At 43.5% G+C, this 19,277-nt stretch overlaps 1 protein-coding gene across 5 annotated transcripts in view; it reads right to left on the reverse strand.

Moving 5' to 3' along the window:
* The window catches only part of Sh3glb1 (SH3 domain containing GRB2 like, endophilin B1), a 37,499-nt gene extending 26,001 nt beyond the window's left edge, over positions 1 to 11,498 (reverse strand). For 2 of the 5 annotated variants that reach the window (XM_029537332.1, XM_021195850.2), the window contains exons 1-3: positions 11,137 to 11,300; positions 3,920 to 4,061; positions 454 to 582 (exon numbers count right to left, since the gene is read on the reverse strand). In XM_029537332.1, the coding sequence (XP_029393192.1) occupies positions 454 to 582; positions 3,920 to 4,061; positions 11,137 to 11,208 (343 nt within the window). In that variant the 5' untranslated portion in view covers positions 11,209 to 11,300. Of the gene's footprint in view, positions 1 to 453; positions 583 to 3,919; positions 4,062 to 11,136 lie in introns of all 5 variants that reach the window. The other 3 variants (XM_021195851.2, XM_021195852.2, XM_021195853.2) reach the window with 3 other exon arrangements.
* Positions 11,499 to 19,277: the final 7,779 nt, after the last annotated feature.

Below are 19,277 nucleotides of genomic sequence, written 5' to 3' on the forward strand. Positions count from 1 at the left end.
CACACAGGCACACACACTCACACAGGCACACACACTCACACAGATGTGCACAGGGCAAGCACAGCAGCTGACAAAGCTGGGTTGGCTGTAGACTCATGACAGAAAACCCGAGTTGTAGTGTACCCTTCGTATCTAGGCATGACGACTACTTAACATACCCTGGGTGCGGACAAAAGCAATATGGTCGGGCCAAACATGCATTTTTAATATAAAATAAATATGCAATGAAAGTTTTAATCTAAGTCATTATAACAATCAGTACTACAACAGAGGTCATGTCTGACCAATAAGAACATGAATTAATTTTTCTAAGATGTGAATGCTCTATTTTTCCATCAAAATTTTATCATAATAAACTTGATGTTAAAACTGATTCAGTCATATGTTGACATATTTAAATAGTAAAATCTAAATACAGAAATATTTCCATTCAGAACCTTCACTTGAACTTACCATAAGCTGTCCCTGGGCCAAACTCAGTTCCTGCATCAATCATATATTGTCCCAAAAGTTCTGGGTTGTTTATACGACTTGGTGCTTTTCTATCCAGTTTCTCATAAACAAATTCTTCTATCCTGGCATCTAGGAGAGAGGTTAGGAATATCAGCGTTTCAAAAGAGTGAAAAAGCAGCATGGTGGCGCAGGCCTGCAACTTCAGCAACAGGAGGTGGAGGCAGGAATGCTGTCATCCAAGGCTAGAGTCCACTGCACAGCCAAGACCTGTACTCCCCAGACCACACAAGGGGGAAGAATTTTAAATAAACTAGCAAAATGATTTAAGTAGTTTGTTCCCCTCCCAGCCACTTACTACCTCTTAAAAATACAAAATTAGCATTTATTCAACTATGTCTCAATAAGTCCAATTATATGTTGGCTAATTATATAATCTTTAAAGGTTTATAGTTCAGAAATCTGGTAATGTATCTTGGCACAAAAGCAAATATTCTAAAGTTAAACTTGTTATTTGGTCATTTTTTGAGATCTTACGTTTCAGAAAGAAATTTATATGTTTAATATATAGTGAAGTTGCCTTTAACCTCCTCTGAAATTACACTTATGATTTTAAAATCAGGGATATGTAGCTAGGGAAATATGGACACAAAGTATCTAAGGTCTAAGAGTCATAACTGACCACCTTTTGGCGCCAACATGTCCTTCTCTCTCACAGAGTCTAAACACAGACACAGAGCTTAAGGGATATAAGAATCCCACCCTGAAACAGTCTTCAGACTGATCAGCAGTGTGATGGCTAAAATTATTTATTTATTAATTTTGGTGGTGGGAGGGTTGAGGTGCACAGATGTGCAGATGCATGGAGTAATCAGAGTTGATGTTTGGGTTCTTCCTAAATTACAAGTAAACAGGTTTGGTTTTTTGGTTTTTGGTTTGTTTCTTTTTTTAAGGTCCAAAAAATGGTAATGGAAATACTTCAGAAGTTGGCCAAACTGTTAATGCTAACACATAAAATACATGAATTAGAGAATGTCAAAATAATACTTGCTTTTTTGGCAGAGTTTGCTGCAAAACCACAAGAATTGTAAAACAGAACTTAAAAACCTTTCAATTAGCCAAGAGCATGCCTTTAGTCTCAGGACTTTGGAGGAAGAGGCAGGATAATATCTGCGAGATTGAGGCAAGCCTGATTACTTAGTTCCAAGTAGTCAGAGCTATAGAGAGACCCTACCTCAAAACAAGAACAAAACTCCAAAGCCTTTATTAAAACCAAAGTGAGTCATTCTGAAATATCTGTCCATACAATATTGACTACGGTTCAATTTTCTAATTATGATTTTCAGCTCTAATTGCTTTTTACCTATATGGTCATGAGTTAAAAGGTAAATAATCCTACATTGTTTTGATTAAGCAACATAAATAAGTAAATATATAGTATATTAGTAAATATTGCTTCACTTCATTAAGATATTCATAAGATCTGAAATTATACAGAAATTTCTGCTATAACATTATATATTTATGCATAGTTCTTTAAAAATATCCAAATTAAGCCGGGCATGGTGGCGCATGCCTTTAATCCCAGCACTTAGGAGGCAGAGGCAGACGGATTTCTGAGTTTGAGGTCAGCCTGGTCTACAGAGTGAGTTCCAGTACAGCCAGAGCTACACAGAGAAACCCTGTCTCAAAAATCCAAACAAACAAACAAACAAACAAACCAACCCCAACCAACCAACAAAAAAACAACCCCCCACAAAAACAAAAACAAAAACAAAAACCCCCCAAAATCCAAATTAGCCAGGCGGTGGTGGCACACGCCTTTTGGGAGGCAGAGGCAGGAGGATTTCTGAGTTCAAGCCCAGCCTGGTCTACAGAGTGAGTTCCAGGACAGCCAGGGCTACACAGACAAACCTTGTATCGAAAAATAACAAAAAACAAAAAAATCTAAATTATAGGACTTTTAGGAACAATAAAAGGTCACTTTAAGTTCACATAATTTTATAACTAGAGCACAGAACAATTACCCTGATTTACTTCCTGGAAAACAATGGTAAAAAGGCTAGAGCGGATATTGTGTTATCCGCCTCCACTCGCCCGCCAGTCACTTAGCACTTGTTCAGAAAACAAACTGCATACAAACTACAAGTGTGGGGCCCTGAGTAGAAAAAGAACCAGTAGTAGTGTTAAAGTATTGTTGTGTATAATTTAAATGTTAGTTAATGAGCAAGAAACACTGTACTGTGGTGTCCAAAGACAAGAAGCCTTACTCAAGGCTTACAGAGTTAACTTTTAAAGGTTATAACAATTTAACTACACTGGCACACAGTTACTAGTATTTTTATGCCTGCAGTTTAAGGCAATGTGCTCACAATAGCACTGGGGAAAGAAAAACATGCATGGCTGCCTTGCCCTTTGCTTATTTTTATTTTATTTTATATTTTTATTTACATAATGTTTTCCCCTTTCCAGGTTTCCTTTTCAGAAACCCCCCTCCTCTCTCTCTCCCCCACTCACCGACTTCAGTCTTCCTGCCCTAGCATTCCCCTACACTGGGCACCTTTGCCCTTTGCAACTTAACAAGACCACAAGAAGGCCAACAGAGTCAACTAACGGACTATATGGGGCTCCCAGAGACTAAACTGCCAAGCAAAGCACATACACAGGCTGGACATAGCCCTCCCCCACCCCCTGCACATATGTGCAGCTTGGTCTTCATGTGGGTTCCCGAAACATTGAGGGGGTGTGGCAGTATCCCTGAGTCTGCTTTCTGCCTGTGGGTCTTGTTCCCCTAATTGGGCTTCCTTGTCTAGCCTTAGTCAAAGAGGATACACCTAGTGCTGCAGTGACTTGATGTGCCAGAGTGGGTTGCTATGGTGTGTGTGTGGGGGTGTTTCCCCCTTCTCAAAGGAGAGGGGAGGAGGGATGGGGTTGGGCTGTGTGAGGTGGGGACTGGGAGGAAGGGGGCTGCAATTGGGATGTAAAGTGAATAAACAAATAATTGGGAAAAAAAGAGACTAGATGTCAATACATTTGGTTTTAGCTGAAGCTCCACTTTGAGTTAGCTTTCTATGTTGCCTAAGAAGCTCACCTAGCAATTCCATTCTGTAAAAGTTAGCGCACACCTCATTTGCAAGGCTACTGACTGACCCTCAACACTTTGTGCTCGTTTGAAAATCAAGTTTAATAACTTATGGGAAAATATCAAACATAAAATGTCTGTTCTCTAAAAAGGCCTATATGATGATAACTATAAATCTGTTAGGAAGTATACAGACGTGTTCAGCATCTCTTCTAACCTAAATCACATACATAAAAGCCACACGCACGCGCACGCGCACACACACACACACACACACACACACACACACACACACACACAGACCCTGGAGACACAGAATACACTATTCTCAACCTGAAAACCACTGGCTAGCAACACTTAGGGCGGGGGAGAAGAGGAAGGGCTCACTTGGATTCGGCTGTAACAGCACTTCCGTCTGTTTCATTATTTTTTCTGTCCATATTTTGGTACATTCAGCTTTGCTAAGGAGGTTTTCCAGGTGAGCATCCAGTTCTGTCTTCTCTGCTTGACCAAGCTTCTCTTCTGTGAACTGTGAATATTTAAAATAAGAATTTAAGTACATAAACACACTTCAAATACATAGGAAACTAGTAAGGAGTAAGAATCAAATCCAAACGGTTGCAGCCATGTAAATGATGTAAATCACCCCAGGCTTGTGTATAAGTCATTGCTTATTGGTGTTGTTTTGTGCCTGTGTCATTTATCCATCCCCCCACCACAGAATTCACACTGTCCTCTGGTAAGCTGCATGGTGTATACGTGTTCCTAACAAAGACTAAGACTTGGATTGGCTGACTCTGACTTCGGATGCTGACTGGATGTTAACTGTCAGGGCAAGCTTTTCAGCATCTTTTCCTTTTGTATCAGCCGTCGTAAAAGTGGCACACTGAATACGTTCTTTGAGATGAGGTTTTGCTGTGCAGCTCAGAATGTCTTTGACTTGTCCTGTCTCAGCTTAACAAACAGCAAATGTTTTGAGGATTAAGTAAGACTGTCTACAGAAATAAATCTCTCTACTTAGAGCCTGGTAATTATTCAAATGTGAAATATTTTAATTCTTCTATGACTTAGGTATTACTTGTAAGTTTAACTACCCCCAAGTGACACATTTATGGGATCCTTGGAGTACATCATTTGGGTTGCTTCTTCAGGGTCTGCTCCACCAGTGTGTTTATAGGCTACTTTCTGCTACATTATTCATACAGCAGAAGTATTTTTTATAAGATTTATTTTTAAAAAAGAATTTAAGTGTGTGTGTGTGTGCGTGCATGTTTGTGTGTGCGTGTGTGTGCGTGCGTGTGTGCATGTGTGTGTGAGCATGAAGACTGTAGGTGCCCACAGAGTCCAGAAGAGGATACTGGAAGTTCTGAAGTTGGATTAGTGAGAGTTGTCAGTCACCAAACATGGGTGTTGAGAATTGAACTCAGGTCCTCTGTCTGCAAGAGCGTATGCATCTTTATTCGCAGAGGTACCTCTCCAGTCCCAAAATGTAGGTGTTTTCTTTGAAGACCAGAAAATGTAGTTGGATACATTCAACAAACCCATTTTGATCATACGCTGTGCTAGTGGCTGAGGAAAGACAGCCATGTCTACATAATAGAGAAAAAAGGTCTCTGATCAAATAGAGCCTTCTGGATGCTTTCAGATAAACAACAGATGGGTAGCCAAGGCTCTATGTCATATGCAGTTTTCCTTTAGGATGCACAGTGTTTCTCCTTAATGAAGGAAAACAGACTCAACGGTTAGCTAACAAGCATGTTTACCTCACCCTTCCTTCCCTTTCTCTCCTTTCTTTTGCTTTATTTCTCTGAGTTTTACATCCATCTCTTTGGGTCTCATTCTTCTTGGCTTAATACTTCCAAAGGATTATCAGCACTCTTAGCTGAATGGCTCTCCTAGCCTTTTCCAAAAATCCTTCACAGGCCAGAGGTCACCTCAGTGGATAAACTTTGAAGAACAGTTCCAAAGCTATTGCTGTAAGACTCCTAAACCTGCCAACTACTGTGCACAGGCCCTGCACAGTACGCTGTAACTAAGGACTGGGCGGCAAGAATAGCAAACTCTGATCACAAGGTCAGCCAAGTAAACTGTGTCCTCATCCTTAGGACAGAACCGGGGAGTCCTTATTCATTTTTCAGGATTCTAAGCAGCAGACCTTTTGGAGAGGCATGTATTACAACTTTACATGTTCAAACTACCTCCAACAGTTAGGTAAAACTCGGAAAGCACAGAGGGAAAGGAATCACATTTAAGTGATCATTATCTTAAAAAAAGGATCAAGAAAATGTTCTCTTCGCTTTTAAAATATATGCCATTTTCCCTTTATCTATTCACTCCTTCAACAAATACTTTTTCTTTAAAAATGTACAATTACATTTAATTCTGTGTGTATACGTGCATGTGCATACAAGTGGCAGGAAGCCAGAAGACAGCCTGCAAGTATGTTCTCTCTTCTTACATGGAGGGCGTGGTGACAGAACTCAAACATCAGGCTTGGTGATAAGTGCTTTACTGGCTGAGCCATTTCCCTGGCCCTCAACAATATTAAGCACCTATATATGTGCTAGTACTAGGGTAAGAACTCAGCTTTCTAACAAAGCAGGCCAAGACTTTGTTCTTAAGAATCTAACATATCTAGAGGGAAGAAACAAAATGTAAACAATTTGAGAATAAGGATGCAAAGGCTTAAAGATGCTCAACAGAAGACCAACATAGGTGGTTTGATTTCTTTCTGTGACAGAACAAATCTAAGTCCAGAAGAGTAAGTATTTGGAAGAGGAGGAATCAGGAGAATTGTGGATGCCTTCACTGGGGAAGAATGAGCCTCAAGAGGCAGGGGTGCCAGCCTGGGATGGAGAGCGGCATCCTGAGGAAGAACAGCTCGTCTGAAATGAGCTGTGCAGAGAGTTAAGTGTGGAGGGTGTGGGGGCATACAGTGTTCCTTCTGCTGACTGCCAGTTGCTCTTTCCACAGGCTCACTACTACCACTTTTATGCATATTAAGCATCAATCTCCATAAAGAAATCTCTATTATATCTAAGAACAGACTTTTAAGGAATAAATAACAGAAAAATCACCATCATTAATTTTTGTGCGAGATGCTTTTCTAATAAGATTTGGTCCCTGATAAAAGGCAGAGCTAACTGAAATGTACTACTAAGAATTATGAAAATGCAGGCCCCCTTTTTAGTATGTTAATTGCCAGTTATGTCTAACATATTCAGTGATACTAGATTTAAAGGTACAGATTAGAAACTATTAAAACATGTTTACGGTAGTAACTCAAGATAGAGTCAGAGTTTATTGGGACAAGTTAGGATTCAGGAAAGCTTTGTGACAGTATTTCTAATGATTAGAACCTTAGTGGCTGGTAGATTGTGAGCTGTAAGATTAGTAAACCCTTTCTTTCCCAAGTTGGTCTTGATTATGGTGCTTATCACAGCAGCAGAAAGCAAACTAGGACAGTGACGGACACAGTAGGAACCTACAAAAGTGAGGAGCTTTATTTTAGTTCAGAAGACAATGACCAAAGCAAAGAAACCCTCAAAGACAGCACAGCAAACTCCACGGACAGAGGGGACTTTCCATGGATGTACAAGCTGTTCAGCCAACCGTTCCGGAGGACAGCCCCCATGAGCAAGGTGCACAAGAAACAGGAAAAGCTCCTCCCATGTTCACAGTCATTTCCTGTTCTCACTGCACTCACACCATGCTTCACACTTCAGCAAACATGGCCTTGCTAGTGCTCAGAGTTTAACAGCTTATTAGTGTTGTGACTATTGAGAGGCAGATGGCTGAGGTATGGACACCCAGGATGGCCTTCAACTCCATTTTCTTGCCTTCTTTTACTGAGTTCAGGCACTGTGGCATATGCACCATGCCCAGCTTATTTCTAAATCGCTCCCCCCACCTCCAGAAGAGAATGCATCTTTGTCATGCTTCTGAATTCTCTAATGTCAGGGCTTAGTTTGTGTTAAAAATTCCATTTACTAAGGTACACATTTTCTTTTATCAGACATTTTTTAAAACCTTGCAAGTAAGAACAATAATTCTCCTGATGAATAACTTGAAGACTGGAATGATTAACACTATGGCTAAAGTGTCAAGTACTGGGACTGAATAATTACTTGTTTGACTTATGCTGACCTCAAGAAGTTAGTAGTTTTTATTTTACTACCATAATCCAAATACACCCATGCCGTGCTTCACTGTGTGGTGTATTTTACAGTACTGCAGACCAATCACAGGATACTCAGTTAATTACCAAAGTAAGGATGGCTTGTTATCTTGGATTATAAAAAACAATGGAAGCTGGGCCAGGCAGGTATGCAGTACCACTGCTACTGTTGTACTTCTAAACAGAAGTAATTAAACTTCTTTACTAAAATGCAACCTTATAAAAAATAGGATTATTTCCCATGATCTTATATTTGGGGGCCCAACTTCTCCAAAAGCATAATCGGATGCCAAGTTTTTCATACTATTTCATCTGCAGCACAGTAAAATGGCACAAGGACTGAACGTTTAATTCTTTATATACTCTCCAAACACTGCTTTAAGAAAGGGATTGTCTTTGAGTTGAGAGCATTATAGTAGGTACTGGACGAGTTAGTAAAAGTCAGTCACTTATATATATATTGTACCCTAACATTTTTAAAGTACCAAGACTTATCTACCTATTTATATATTTGGATAGTCTTTAACTCATGTTACCACCTAAAACAAAAGAATAATTTCTAATAAAATGTCTAAGCAAAATGTAGGTACCTATGGAAGGTGACCAGAGAATGGCCCACTCTTTTAAAGTACAATTTTCTTTGAAAGGAAATTATTTAGAAATGAGAAAGCTTCCTTCTCTACTACTCTTGCTTATAAAGAGTCACGGCACAGCTCTTAAACTATTCTTGGCATGAACCTTGGCACTGTACAGATATCACCATAGCTCAGAGTAGTAACTCAGTTATTGATGAAATGCTAGAATAAGAAAATAGTGCTTTATTGTAAACTACATGTTGAAACTTAGAAACACCCTGTTTTCCTTGTAAATTCACTTGAAAAATACTGTGGAATGTGTCAAACAAACAAAAAACTAGAAGTATAGTGAAAAGCAGTATAATGAAATTTCATAAACCCTTACTTAAATTCAGCTGCAACAATTATCAACATTCTGCTAATCTGCTTTCAATTACTTGGTCTTTTTTTTTCTGAAAAACTGTAGAGTCTCAAACTAGTATAACCATAACCTTTCAGCATGTAATGTTAACAGACAACATAAAAGGACACACTTAAAATCTCAGTTTTCATTCCCTCCTTAATAAATGTTTGAAGTCACAATCCAGAGTCATTTTTCACAGGTTTTTCTCCTACTCCAGGGCTAATGTGACACAGTCAACTAAATCACAAATACTTAGCTGGTCTTGTGGACACAGCTCTTTCCACCTGGCCTCCTCAGTACTCTCAACTTGTTTGTCTGGAATAGCTTTCTTCCAAAATAAAAACCAAACAAACAGCAAAAACCCACAAGTGCTTGTGTCTCCGTTACTTCATGAAGGTCTCTTGGTGCCTGATGTCATTAGAATGGAAAGCCCAAGTCTCCTGGCACCACAGCATGGCCACCGCCACCTCTCCTAGTAAGTACACCATCTGCTTCCATCGCCTGTATACTCATGTGCTCTATGCTACTGGGCTGGAAGGTTCCTGAGGAGAAACACTCTTTTGATTTTATTTTAATCAGTGAAGCTAAACATGGAACATATGACTAAATAAGACTGAAGAGAAAATTATTTGCGAGCTCACATGAAGAGAAAATTATTTGCCAGCTCACATGTTAGGATTCAACTTAAAAACTTTTTTCTGTAAAAAAGCACCAGAACCAATTAGAAACTAAAAATCATTTGGGAAGAACAATTTCTATGAAATTTTCTAGCTTTACTTTCTAAAATGGAGTCTTTCAATAATTTAGATTGAGTTAGTATGTATTATTTGTCTGATTGAGACACATAATTGCATTAAACTGTGGATTGTGTAGTGTCACATTAAATACCTGAACTAACAGGTAAGCAACAGTAAACAAAAGTTAACTCAGCCCCTGGTCCTCACTGAGTCAACACTACGTCTAAAAACACCTCATCTCATCCCCCAATTATTTACTCACACATTTCTGGGGAGGAAGGAAGATAAAGTCAAGTATGGCTATGAGCTTCTCACTCAGTACACTGGTCCAGGGAATCAAGATCGAGATGGAACTTCCCATCCCTAAGAGTTACTCACCGTTGGTGAGAGTGCTCAGATTTTACCAAATGATCTTTCAAGTTCTTTTGGGACCACATCATATTGCTATTTTACATATCTTAACTCCGTGCTGATCATTTTGAGGGAAAACTCAGCTTCTAGTATAGTAGTGGGTCAGAGGGCAACTTCGGTTGTATGCTAGCCTAGCCAAGCAAGTCAAGCCAGTTATTTACCGTCTCTAGGGCTGCTTCCTTTTAAAGGGAGGGTGAACAATGCCTCTCTGGCAAAGTGACAGAGATGGGCTGCAGCTAGCACGTTCAATGCACAGTAAACTGCGCATCATACTACTTGTCGTAAGATAGGCAGTCATTACTCTGGGGAACTGTCCGATTCTTTTGCCAAGGATAACGCAATATAATATTCACAGTGCCAGTAAAATGAAAGGAAACAAGAAATAAAGCAGCACGTGAGATTTATAGTTCGGTGGGATTCTGGCACACGGGACATTACTTTTGTTTTGTCCTTACGGAACAGAGGGCGGCTGCTACCCTATGTCACTAACTTCAATACCAGATTGTTTACAAGCCATGTTGTGAAATTTACATCTGCTCCAAGATTTAACTGAGTTTGCATAATGTGGGTGTTGACTGTAAAAAACTGCCCAAGTTCCCTATTGCTGACACTTCCTTGATCACAGAATAAGGAGACGCAGTGAACTTTTCCCTTCCAAGTGCGCCTGAAGAAGCCAAGCGTGCCTGGTCCCCCCCAATGTGACCTGGGACACAACAAAGTGAATCGCGTCCTCCTCTCACCCCTGCTCAGTATAGCCCATCTGGGGAACGCGTCAGGGCACCCCTAATCCCAGGTGTCCTGCGTCCTTGGTGAAGCTGGGACACCGGCAGGGACAGGCAAGCTCCATCTCCCCCACGGGCTGCTAAGCTCTGGGACAATCCTTCCAGGGGCAGCATCGAGGGCCGGGTGGGAACAGAGCTGGCAGCTCCTCTGCGTTGAGGGGCAGGAAAAGGAAACTCCCTTCTCGGTCCGACACGGCCAGCGAGCGCAGCGGAGGGTGGGGGTGGCGCCAAGGTGCTCGGCGTGCCCTGCCTCGCCGGCTGGGGCACCGAGGCCTCCGCCCCGGGGTGAACCCAAGGTGTCCCGGACCGAGGACGCCCTGGGCCGCGTCCCGACTCGCCTCCCCGGGGCACGGGGCGGCGGCGGGGCGAGCGAGGCGGAAACGGCCAGCGGGGCAGGGGCGCCAGGCCGCGCCCATCCGCAGGCCTGGGTACCAGGGCGACGCGGTCCCCGACCCGCCCTCCGATCGCCCTCCCCGGCGCCACCACCCCGCCCGGCCTCAACCGCCGCCGCCGCCGTACCTGCACGGCCCGGCTGAGGAAGGTGCCCGCGTCGGCCGCCAGTTTCTTCACGTTGAAATCCATGATGTTCATGCCGGGCGGCAGCCGGGCAGAGCCGCCGGCTGCTCTAGCGGGGAGGCGGGGAGCGCCGCGGCCGGGCTGGGGCGCCGGGCGACGGCGACGGCGACGGCGGGGCGGACGTGGTAGGTGGCGGGAGGCGGCGCCAGCCCCGCGCAGCTGTCGTTTCCTGAGGGGGGAGGCGGAGGAGGTGGCGGGAGGAGGGGAGGGAAGAGGGCCGGCGCCCGCGAGCGCGCGCCTCGCCGCTCACACGCTGGGCCTGTCGCGTCGCTGAGCAGCTGCGAGCCACGGGGACCGAGGTCGCGTCCGGAGGAACGCCCCGCCCCGCCGCCCGGCGACGGTGCAACCGCGGCGCAAAACAGCCGGCCGAGGGGGCGTGGCCTCACCGCGGGGCGCGGGGTGGGGGCGGGGGGGTCCTCCCGGGCACAGCGACCCCTGCAGGGAGGCCGAGGACTCGCCACTGGGTGGAGCCGCTGCTGAGGTTCTCATGGGAACAGCGACCCCTGCAGGGAGGCCGAGGACTCGCCACTGGGTGGAGCCGCTGCTGAGGTTCTCATGGCAACAGCGACCCCTGCAGGGAGGCCGAGGACTCACCACTGGGTGGAGCCGCGGCTGAGGTTCTCCTAACAGTGACCCTGGAGGCTCACTGAGCACCAAGTCAGCATCGGAGGAGCATCAGTGGGAGTTCTTACCAGAACAGGTGGGGCCCATCTCACCCTGATTCTCTCCCACGGCGTCTCAGCGAGTGTCTGAGACAGAATCTCACGGACAGAAGTTCCTCAGAAAAGCATGGACCATAAAAGGAAACAGAACTGACACTATAGAATTGTTGGCCCGGATTTCCTGTATTGGATCTGGGGTCAAAGGCTACAGCCAACCTTTGCTGAACGGGATTGTCTTTATTGTCCCCTACCCTATTATACCTTGACTCACTGTTGAGGACCTACTGTGTGTCAGGCAGTGAGCAGGTACTGTGGTGGCTGCTGACAGAGTCTGTGGGAATGCTGGAGAAGAAAGGGAGGGAGGGACGTGTTGACTTCGCATTTGTAGCTTTCTCTGTTGCTAGTGTTTTCAGTTTCTGTCTGTGTATAGGTTTGTCTTAGAGGAACATGTGTGTATACATGTCCACATGCACATGACGTTTCTGGCTTATATCATTTTTGGATTTTAAGACAAATACTTTACTGACTTAATGGATTCAATGTATGGACATTAATATACCCAAATAGCACAGAAATGCACAGCACTGAGAGCAACCAGTACCTCAGATACTCAGAGTTAGCCGGTGGTGACATTTGTTTCTGTCTCTCTCTGTAAATATAGATGAAGCGTATATGACACAGGTCTAAGTGTAAGAATGAGAACAACAGGGTGAGAGAATGAGGGATAGACAGAGGGACAGGTGGGAGAGGAGACTGGGGAGGGGGCATACAGTTGCTTTGTATGATGTTTTTCTTTTTTCTCTTTTTATTTATTTGTCTGGTTTGGAGACAGAGTCTCTCTGGCTTAGGCTGGCCCTGACAGTGTAATCTTCCTGCTAAGTCTCCTGAGTGCTGGGGTCCTGCTCAGTGTAGACAACCATTCTGTTTATTCCTGGGGAAGGGAGCATGTAAAGGCCTTTCCCATCCTGCATACACTTGACCCTCTTGCTTTTTGTCTCCTGCCACAATAAAGACATCCTCAGTCATCAGCAATCAGTCCTTTCCCAGTGTCTTGAACTCTGCCTTTATTACTGTAGAACGTATATACTTATCTTTTCATTTTTCCCCTTTCCCACAGAATCCTCATCAGCATTTAAATATGTAAGCCAGGACCTCCTGAATGGAACCTCAGCTCCCTCATTGTCACAACCACAGATACTGCTGCTAGTCACCCTCATGACCCTGGCCCTCTCTTCTCATTCCTTCCTTCCCGTAGAGGTCAAAACCTTGAAAACAAGGTTAGCAATTACTGCCTCAGTGCCTATGAATCTCCATTTACCCTGGATCACTTGAACGTGGCCCCTTCTAACACTGTGTCCAAGAACTATATTTTCTTTTTCCAGCAGTAATTTTTCTACACTGTTTTCATCTTGGTCATCACTGTAAGACAGTGTGTCGAGAATTTACCCATGGACCAGATACTGCTTCCATGTGTTAACTACCTGCGGCATTTCCTTAAGAGCCAACCCTCTCCTGCTTTGCCTGTGTGATGCTTTTACTGCCCTCTTCCGACAGTCCTTCTGGCAGTGCCTGGTAGCACTTCTGATGTGGTCCCCTTCCCCCCCCCCCCCTTTCCCCATTTTTCTGGACTCTAATGGAAATTTCCCCAGGTGTCCCTTGTCATTTCTTTATTCTTTTCTATAAAGCTCTTGCCTCCATCCAAGGGTCTGCTTATGCACAGGTGTCATAAAATTCCCTTTCATCTTATCCATTAGATCTTTAAAAGGTATGAACTTTCTTGTTAAATATTATTATAATACATTTAATGTGTCTAAAGAAAAATTAACTATTTCCTCAGTCTTAGAAAATAGCCCATCAAAAGACAGCCTTCCAATTACTTCATAATTATAAAACCCTTCCAAACTTAAGCAATGTTTTCACTAAGTTACTCCTTTGCTTTCAACTACTAATGTCTTTTTACTAATCTTACCATGAAGAGCAAAATCTGCTGCTCTACTCGAAAACCACGCACATTTTATTTAATGGCTTATCCAGTCACCCAGGTCAATGGAATGAAGTATAGAAACCTTAAGTGATGTTTCTTGTTATCTTGAGTTGCTAAACAACCTATAATATTTAAAGTCTCATACGGCTAGGTGTGGTGGTGCAACCCTCTAATTCCAGCACTGGAGAGGCAGAGGTAGGTGGATCTCTGTTTCAGGCCAGCCTGGTTTACATAGAAAGTTGCAGGCTAGCCAGGGTGGCATACTTAGTAAGACCCTTGTGATGGTTTGTATATTCTTGGACCAGGGAGTGGCACCATCAGGAGGTGTGGCCTTGTTGGAATAGGTGTGACCTGGTTGGAATAGGTGTGTCACTGTGGGTGTAGGCTTAAGACTCTCACCCTAGTTGCCTGGAAGTCAGTCTTCCACCAGCAGCCTTTGGATGAAGATGTAGAACTCTCAGCTCCTCCTGTATCATGCCTGTCTGGATGCTGCCATGCTCCTACCTTGATGGTAATGGCTGAAGCACTGAACCTGTAAGCCAGCCCCAATTAAATGTTGTTTTTTTATAAGACTTGCCTTGGTCATGGTGTCTGTTCACAGCAGTAAAAACCCTAAGACACCCCTGTTTCAAATAACAATGCATCAGCATCAGCAACAATGAAACAATTAGCCAAGAACACAAAAAAAGTATTAGTGATTAAGTTCTTAGTCTTTTACTTAAAATACAAATGTATATTATATATATTGTGAATGTCTACGATTCTACTAGATAGATGTCAGAGTAGCCTAAAAAGTTAATTGTCTTACAATTAAAGTGTTGACTAAAAATGCAGTTAACCTATTGTAAGCTTCTATGTTCCTCTAATGAAAAGAGAGAATGCTTTTGTCAATATGTTTGAAACTGAAATTGTAGCTGTTTTGTGGTTGTATATTGTTGGGCACCCCACACTCTGTCCCACAGAGGTGGGGCAAAGACGACATGTATGACAAGGCAGGGTTTGAGCAGCTTCCACTGCTTCCCGCTGCAGCTTCCTTTGTTCTCTCTACAGCAGCAGCTCTATTCCGTTTTGTTTTTATTCCAATTTACCCACTTCCACCCTCTGCACTCGTCTCTCATCACTCTTCATCATCCATCAGCATTCAGCACGCTCTGTACACGAGCCATTCGTGCAGACAGGGTGCACGTTGATAGGCCAGTGACTCAATACCATGCATCAGGTGGGCAGCGAATGATTACTCAGGTACACAGCGTGTGATCATTCAGGTGTGCATAATCAGGTTTTTGGTAAACAAGCAGGGAATCACAGGGCTTGGCAGTGAGCCAGGGCACCGTCTTGGCTCACGTGGCTGCAGCCGTGGCCACACCCGCTTCCCACATCTCCCCCCTTTCTGTTTAATCAAAATGGCTCCGGGATCGCATCTGACTTTATTAAAAGGTTGGGGGGTGNCTGTAAAAAGAGGGTCGGTGAAGCACCTGTTTTAGGCCATGAGTCTTGCATCCGTGTCCAGCACGTAGTAACTAGGCCTTTTTTAGGTCCTAGATGAGAAAGGGCTCTGTCTTAGGCTATTGGGGGGGTGGGAGGTGTTCTGCAATAATCCTGTCACTAAATCACCTTGCAGCCAAAAAAGGGGTGTGCATCTGGCTCACGGCACCTCAATATTCCCGTCACTGGTGACTTCACAGCTTATGGCCCTCAGCCACTATTAGGAACCAAACATGGGGTGAATTACCTGACTCTATAGCTGCCACAGCTTGAATCAACAACCATTTATTGGCCAGCACCTGTCTGCACATGCGTATCATCCACCACAGCACACCAACACACACAGCACACAGCAAAAATCCCCAGAAGGTCATCCCTCCCCGATCCTTGAGGAAGCTGAAGGTCCCCTGGATCATCTTCAACCACTGCTGAGCCGTGGCAATCTCCACACGGATGTTATTCACTGCAACAATGGATGCCCGTAATTCTTTCATCCAAATTCGTGGGACAAATTAGCTGCATGAGAAAAATTCTGAAACTGCACAGAGGTTACACAAATTCCTGACATATGGGTTACACATGNCACAAAGACTAATTGCTCCAGAATATCTATCTGCCCTTGGAGTAAATCCACTCTCTGATTTACTAATAAGATCCCAGTTTTCAGCTGAGAGTAAATCTGGGATAAACACTAGCATCTACTGACTGTAATTCCACAGTTTGTGCAGATTGGGAAGGGAACAGGTGAATATCGTTGCCCTTGCTGATCTTGAAACACCGCGAAAGTACCAACTTCGAGAGGCAGATTTCGCCATACAGAAGCATGGTGGCTGCGGTTTCCTTTACTTCCACTTTCCCCATTATAGGGAGGAGGTAAGGGCAAAGGAGGTGCCGAGGGTTCAGGCGGCCTTCCTCACTTAAAACTCAACTTAGATATCACGCTAGTCACTTCATCTCCACTGTCAGATGATTCATCCAAACTTCCCTCCTCACTCTCTTGTTCTTTAGCCTCTTTTCTTTTTTGCTGGTCACTATGTAACTCAGCAGCATACTTTCCACTTTTGCCTGCCAAGCAAGATTTAACTAAATTCAAAATTGCTAACAGCTGCACCAACACCGCTCTTACTTTCATTTTTGAAGCAATCTCCTCCTGCTCTCTTCACTTTTAACTTTGTCCCTATACCAGGAACTTTAACTCCATCCTGTAACCCCGGGAGCTTGACTTGTCCCTATACCGGGAACTTTAACCCTATCCTGTAACCCCAGGAGCTTGACTTGTCCTTATACTGGGAACTTTAACTCCGTCCCATAACCCCGGGAGCTTGACTTGTCCCTATACCGGGAACTTTAACTCCGTCCCTTAACCCCGGGAGCTTGACTTGTTCCTATACTGGGAACTTTAACTCTATCCTGTAACCCCAGGAGCTTGACTTGTCCTTATACTGGGAACTTTAACCTAGTGCTAGATTACTACTCTTTACCACGGAACTCACCTGTAACTCTTGCTTCTTAATTCAGCTGCTCTTTTCAGTGTTCCCTGTACGGGCCACCAGATGCCGTTTTTTCAGAGTTCCCCGTACAGGCCACCAGAGGCTGTTTTCAGAGGTCCCTGTACAGGCCACCAGATGCTGCAAACCCCAGCCTCCATCCCGCAGAGGTGGGGCAAAGATGACATGTACGCCAAAGCAGGGTTTGAGCAGCTTCCTTTATTCCCTCTACAGCAGCTCTCGCCTCAGCTCTATTCCGTTTATTCTGGGGGGGGTCACCCAATTTATCCACTTCTACCCTCTGTACTCGTCTCTCATCACTCTTCATCATCCAATCAGCATTCAGCACTCTCTGTACACAAGCCATGCATGCAGACAGGGTGCGCGTTGATAGGCCAGTGACTCAATATCATGCTGTATGACACTATGCATCAGGCAGGCAGCACATGATCACTCAGGTATGCAGCGCGTGATCATTCAGGTGAGCATAATCAGGTTTTTGGTAAACAAGCAGGGAATCATGGGGCTTGGCAGTGAGCCAGGGCACCGTCTTGGCTCATGCGGCCACAGCCAGGGCCACATCCACTTCCCACAGTATATTCAGTTGTATATGGAGTATGGAAATTAGAAATCTCTTACGCTATAGAAATTTTGGGTTTTTCATTAAGCCTTAAACTCTCTCAACTGTAAAATATTTTGAGACATAAAAGCTAGTAACATTTTATTGAGTACCAAATACAAGGTAGATACGTTACTAATATTTCAATGTTGCATCCTGTTTATCCTTAAATGATTGGCAAGCTGTAAGGCAGTAAGGGCATTTGCTGTCACACCTGATGTCCTGACTTTGATTCCTAAGACCCACATGGGCAGAAGTAAAGAACCCGTTTCTGTAAGATGCCTTTGAACCATTATATTTGCTTGCCCACATGCTTATACACACACACACACACACACACACACACACACACACACACACACACACGGAGAGAGTCAATCTCAATAAAATATTCCAAATGAGATAATTATTCTGAAAACTTGGTTTTAAAGATACTAAATAACTATTCTTAAAACTTTAACCCATTAATTATTTGTGATTATTTATAAAAATAGGGTTGTTACCACTCAGGATTTTGCTTATGTCAGGTAGATGAAGGTGTTGACTTGTGGAATGGATTAAATAGTCATGGCATAAGCACAGTGTATGTAATTATATAGATTGTGGTTGTCAGCAACACTGTTTGTGGTCTTAGTTTGATCTTGGGCAAGTCATTTTGTATTTCTGATCTTTAGTTCTCTCATTGATGAAGTAGAAATATAGCCTAAGGTCTGCCTGTGGTGAGGAGATGATGGATAAATAAGAAAATTTATGCTATCTGCTGTGGCCATTTATAGTTCAATAAATCTGTGTATTATTTTTGTGAATCTGAGAGCAACACAAGATTAATATAGCTAAAATATGTTATATTTGGGTAATGGTGGATGACCTAATGTCAGTGCCTGGGTATGTCTGAATGTGTCAATAGACAGTTTACATATAAAGGCTAATGTGTAATTTTAAAAATGAAAAACTGTGCTTTAATTGAAAACCTAAGAATTACAACAACCATTTTGCACTGAACCAACATGTAGAGTTAAAACATTACTGTTTCTGCCAAGGAAACAAAACCAGTATCATTATGGGTTGGAGAGGTGGATCAGCAGTTAGGAGCCTTTGCTGCTCTTACAGAAGACCTGAGTTCAGATCTCAGCTCCTGTATCATGCGATGCCCAACCTCTGCAACTCCAGCTTCAAGGGAGCATCTCCATGAAGAGTTTAGTGTGTTTCTTACCTACTTATATTCACAAACAAATATAGAACTATTTATATTTTATTTTGTGTATGTTATGTAACATCTTATCTGCCCTGTGATATTCCTTACTTGGTATTATGTGTTTGAAAAAGTTTAATGTATTTCCTTCAGTTATGTTTATGCTGGTAAGATTTTTTTTTTGTCAACTTAATACAAACTTGTGTACCTTGGGAAGAGGAGGCCTCAACTAAAGAGTTTCCTCTACCAGACTGACCCTTGAGCTTCTGTTTGATGTCGTTGAGGGCATTTTCTTGACTGATGACAGATGTGGGAGGGCCCAGTCCACTGGGGATGGTGTCACTCATGGGCGGGTGGCTCTGGGTTGGCCGGCTGAACATGTCAGAATGAGCAAGCCAGTAAGTAGCATTTCTCCATGGTTCCCTTCCTGGGTTCTTCCAATGATAGACTGGGACTGGACATGTAAGCCAACCAAGCCCTTTTTCCCCATGAGTTTCAGTCCATGTTTCATTACTGTAACAGAGAGTAACCAGGTCAGTGGAAGGGCTGACAAATAAGCATCTCACATCTTCCTTGTGGAGGTCCTTACTGCCGAATATTTAGAGGTTTTTACTCTTATTTCTCAAATTTAAAATCTCACGTGTATCTACATGAG

This window comes from Mus pahari, chromosome 4 (genome assembly GCF_900095145.1).
Source record: "Mus pahari chromosome 4, PAHARI_EIJ_v1.1, whole genome shotgun sequence".
NCBI lineage: Eukaryota > Metazoa > Chordata > Mammalia > Rodentia > Muridae > Mus > Mus pahari.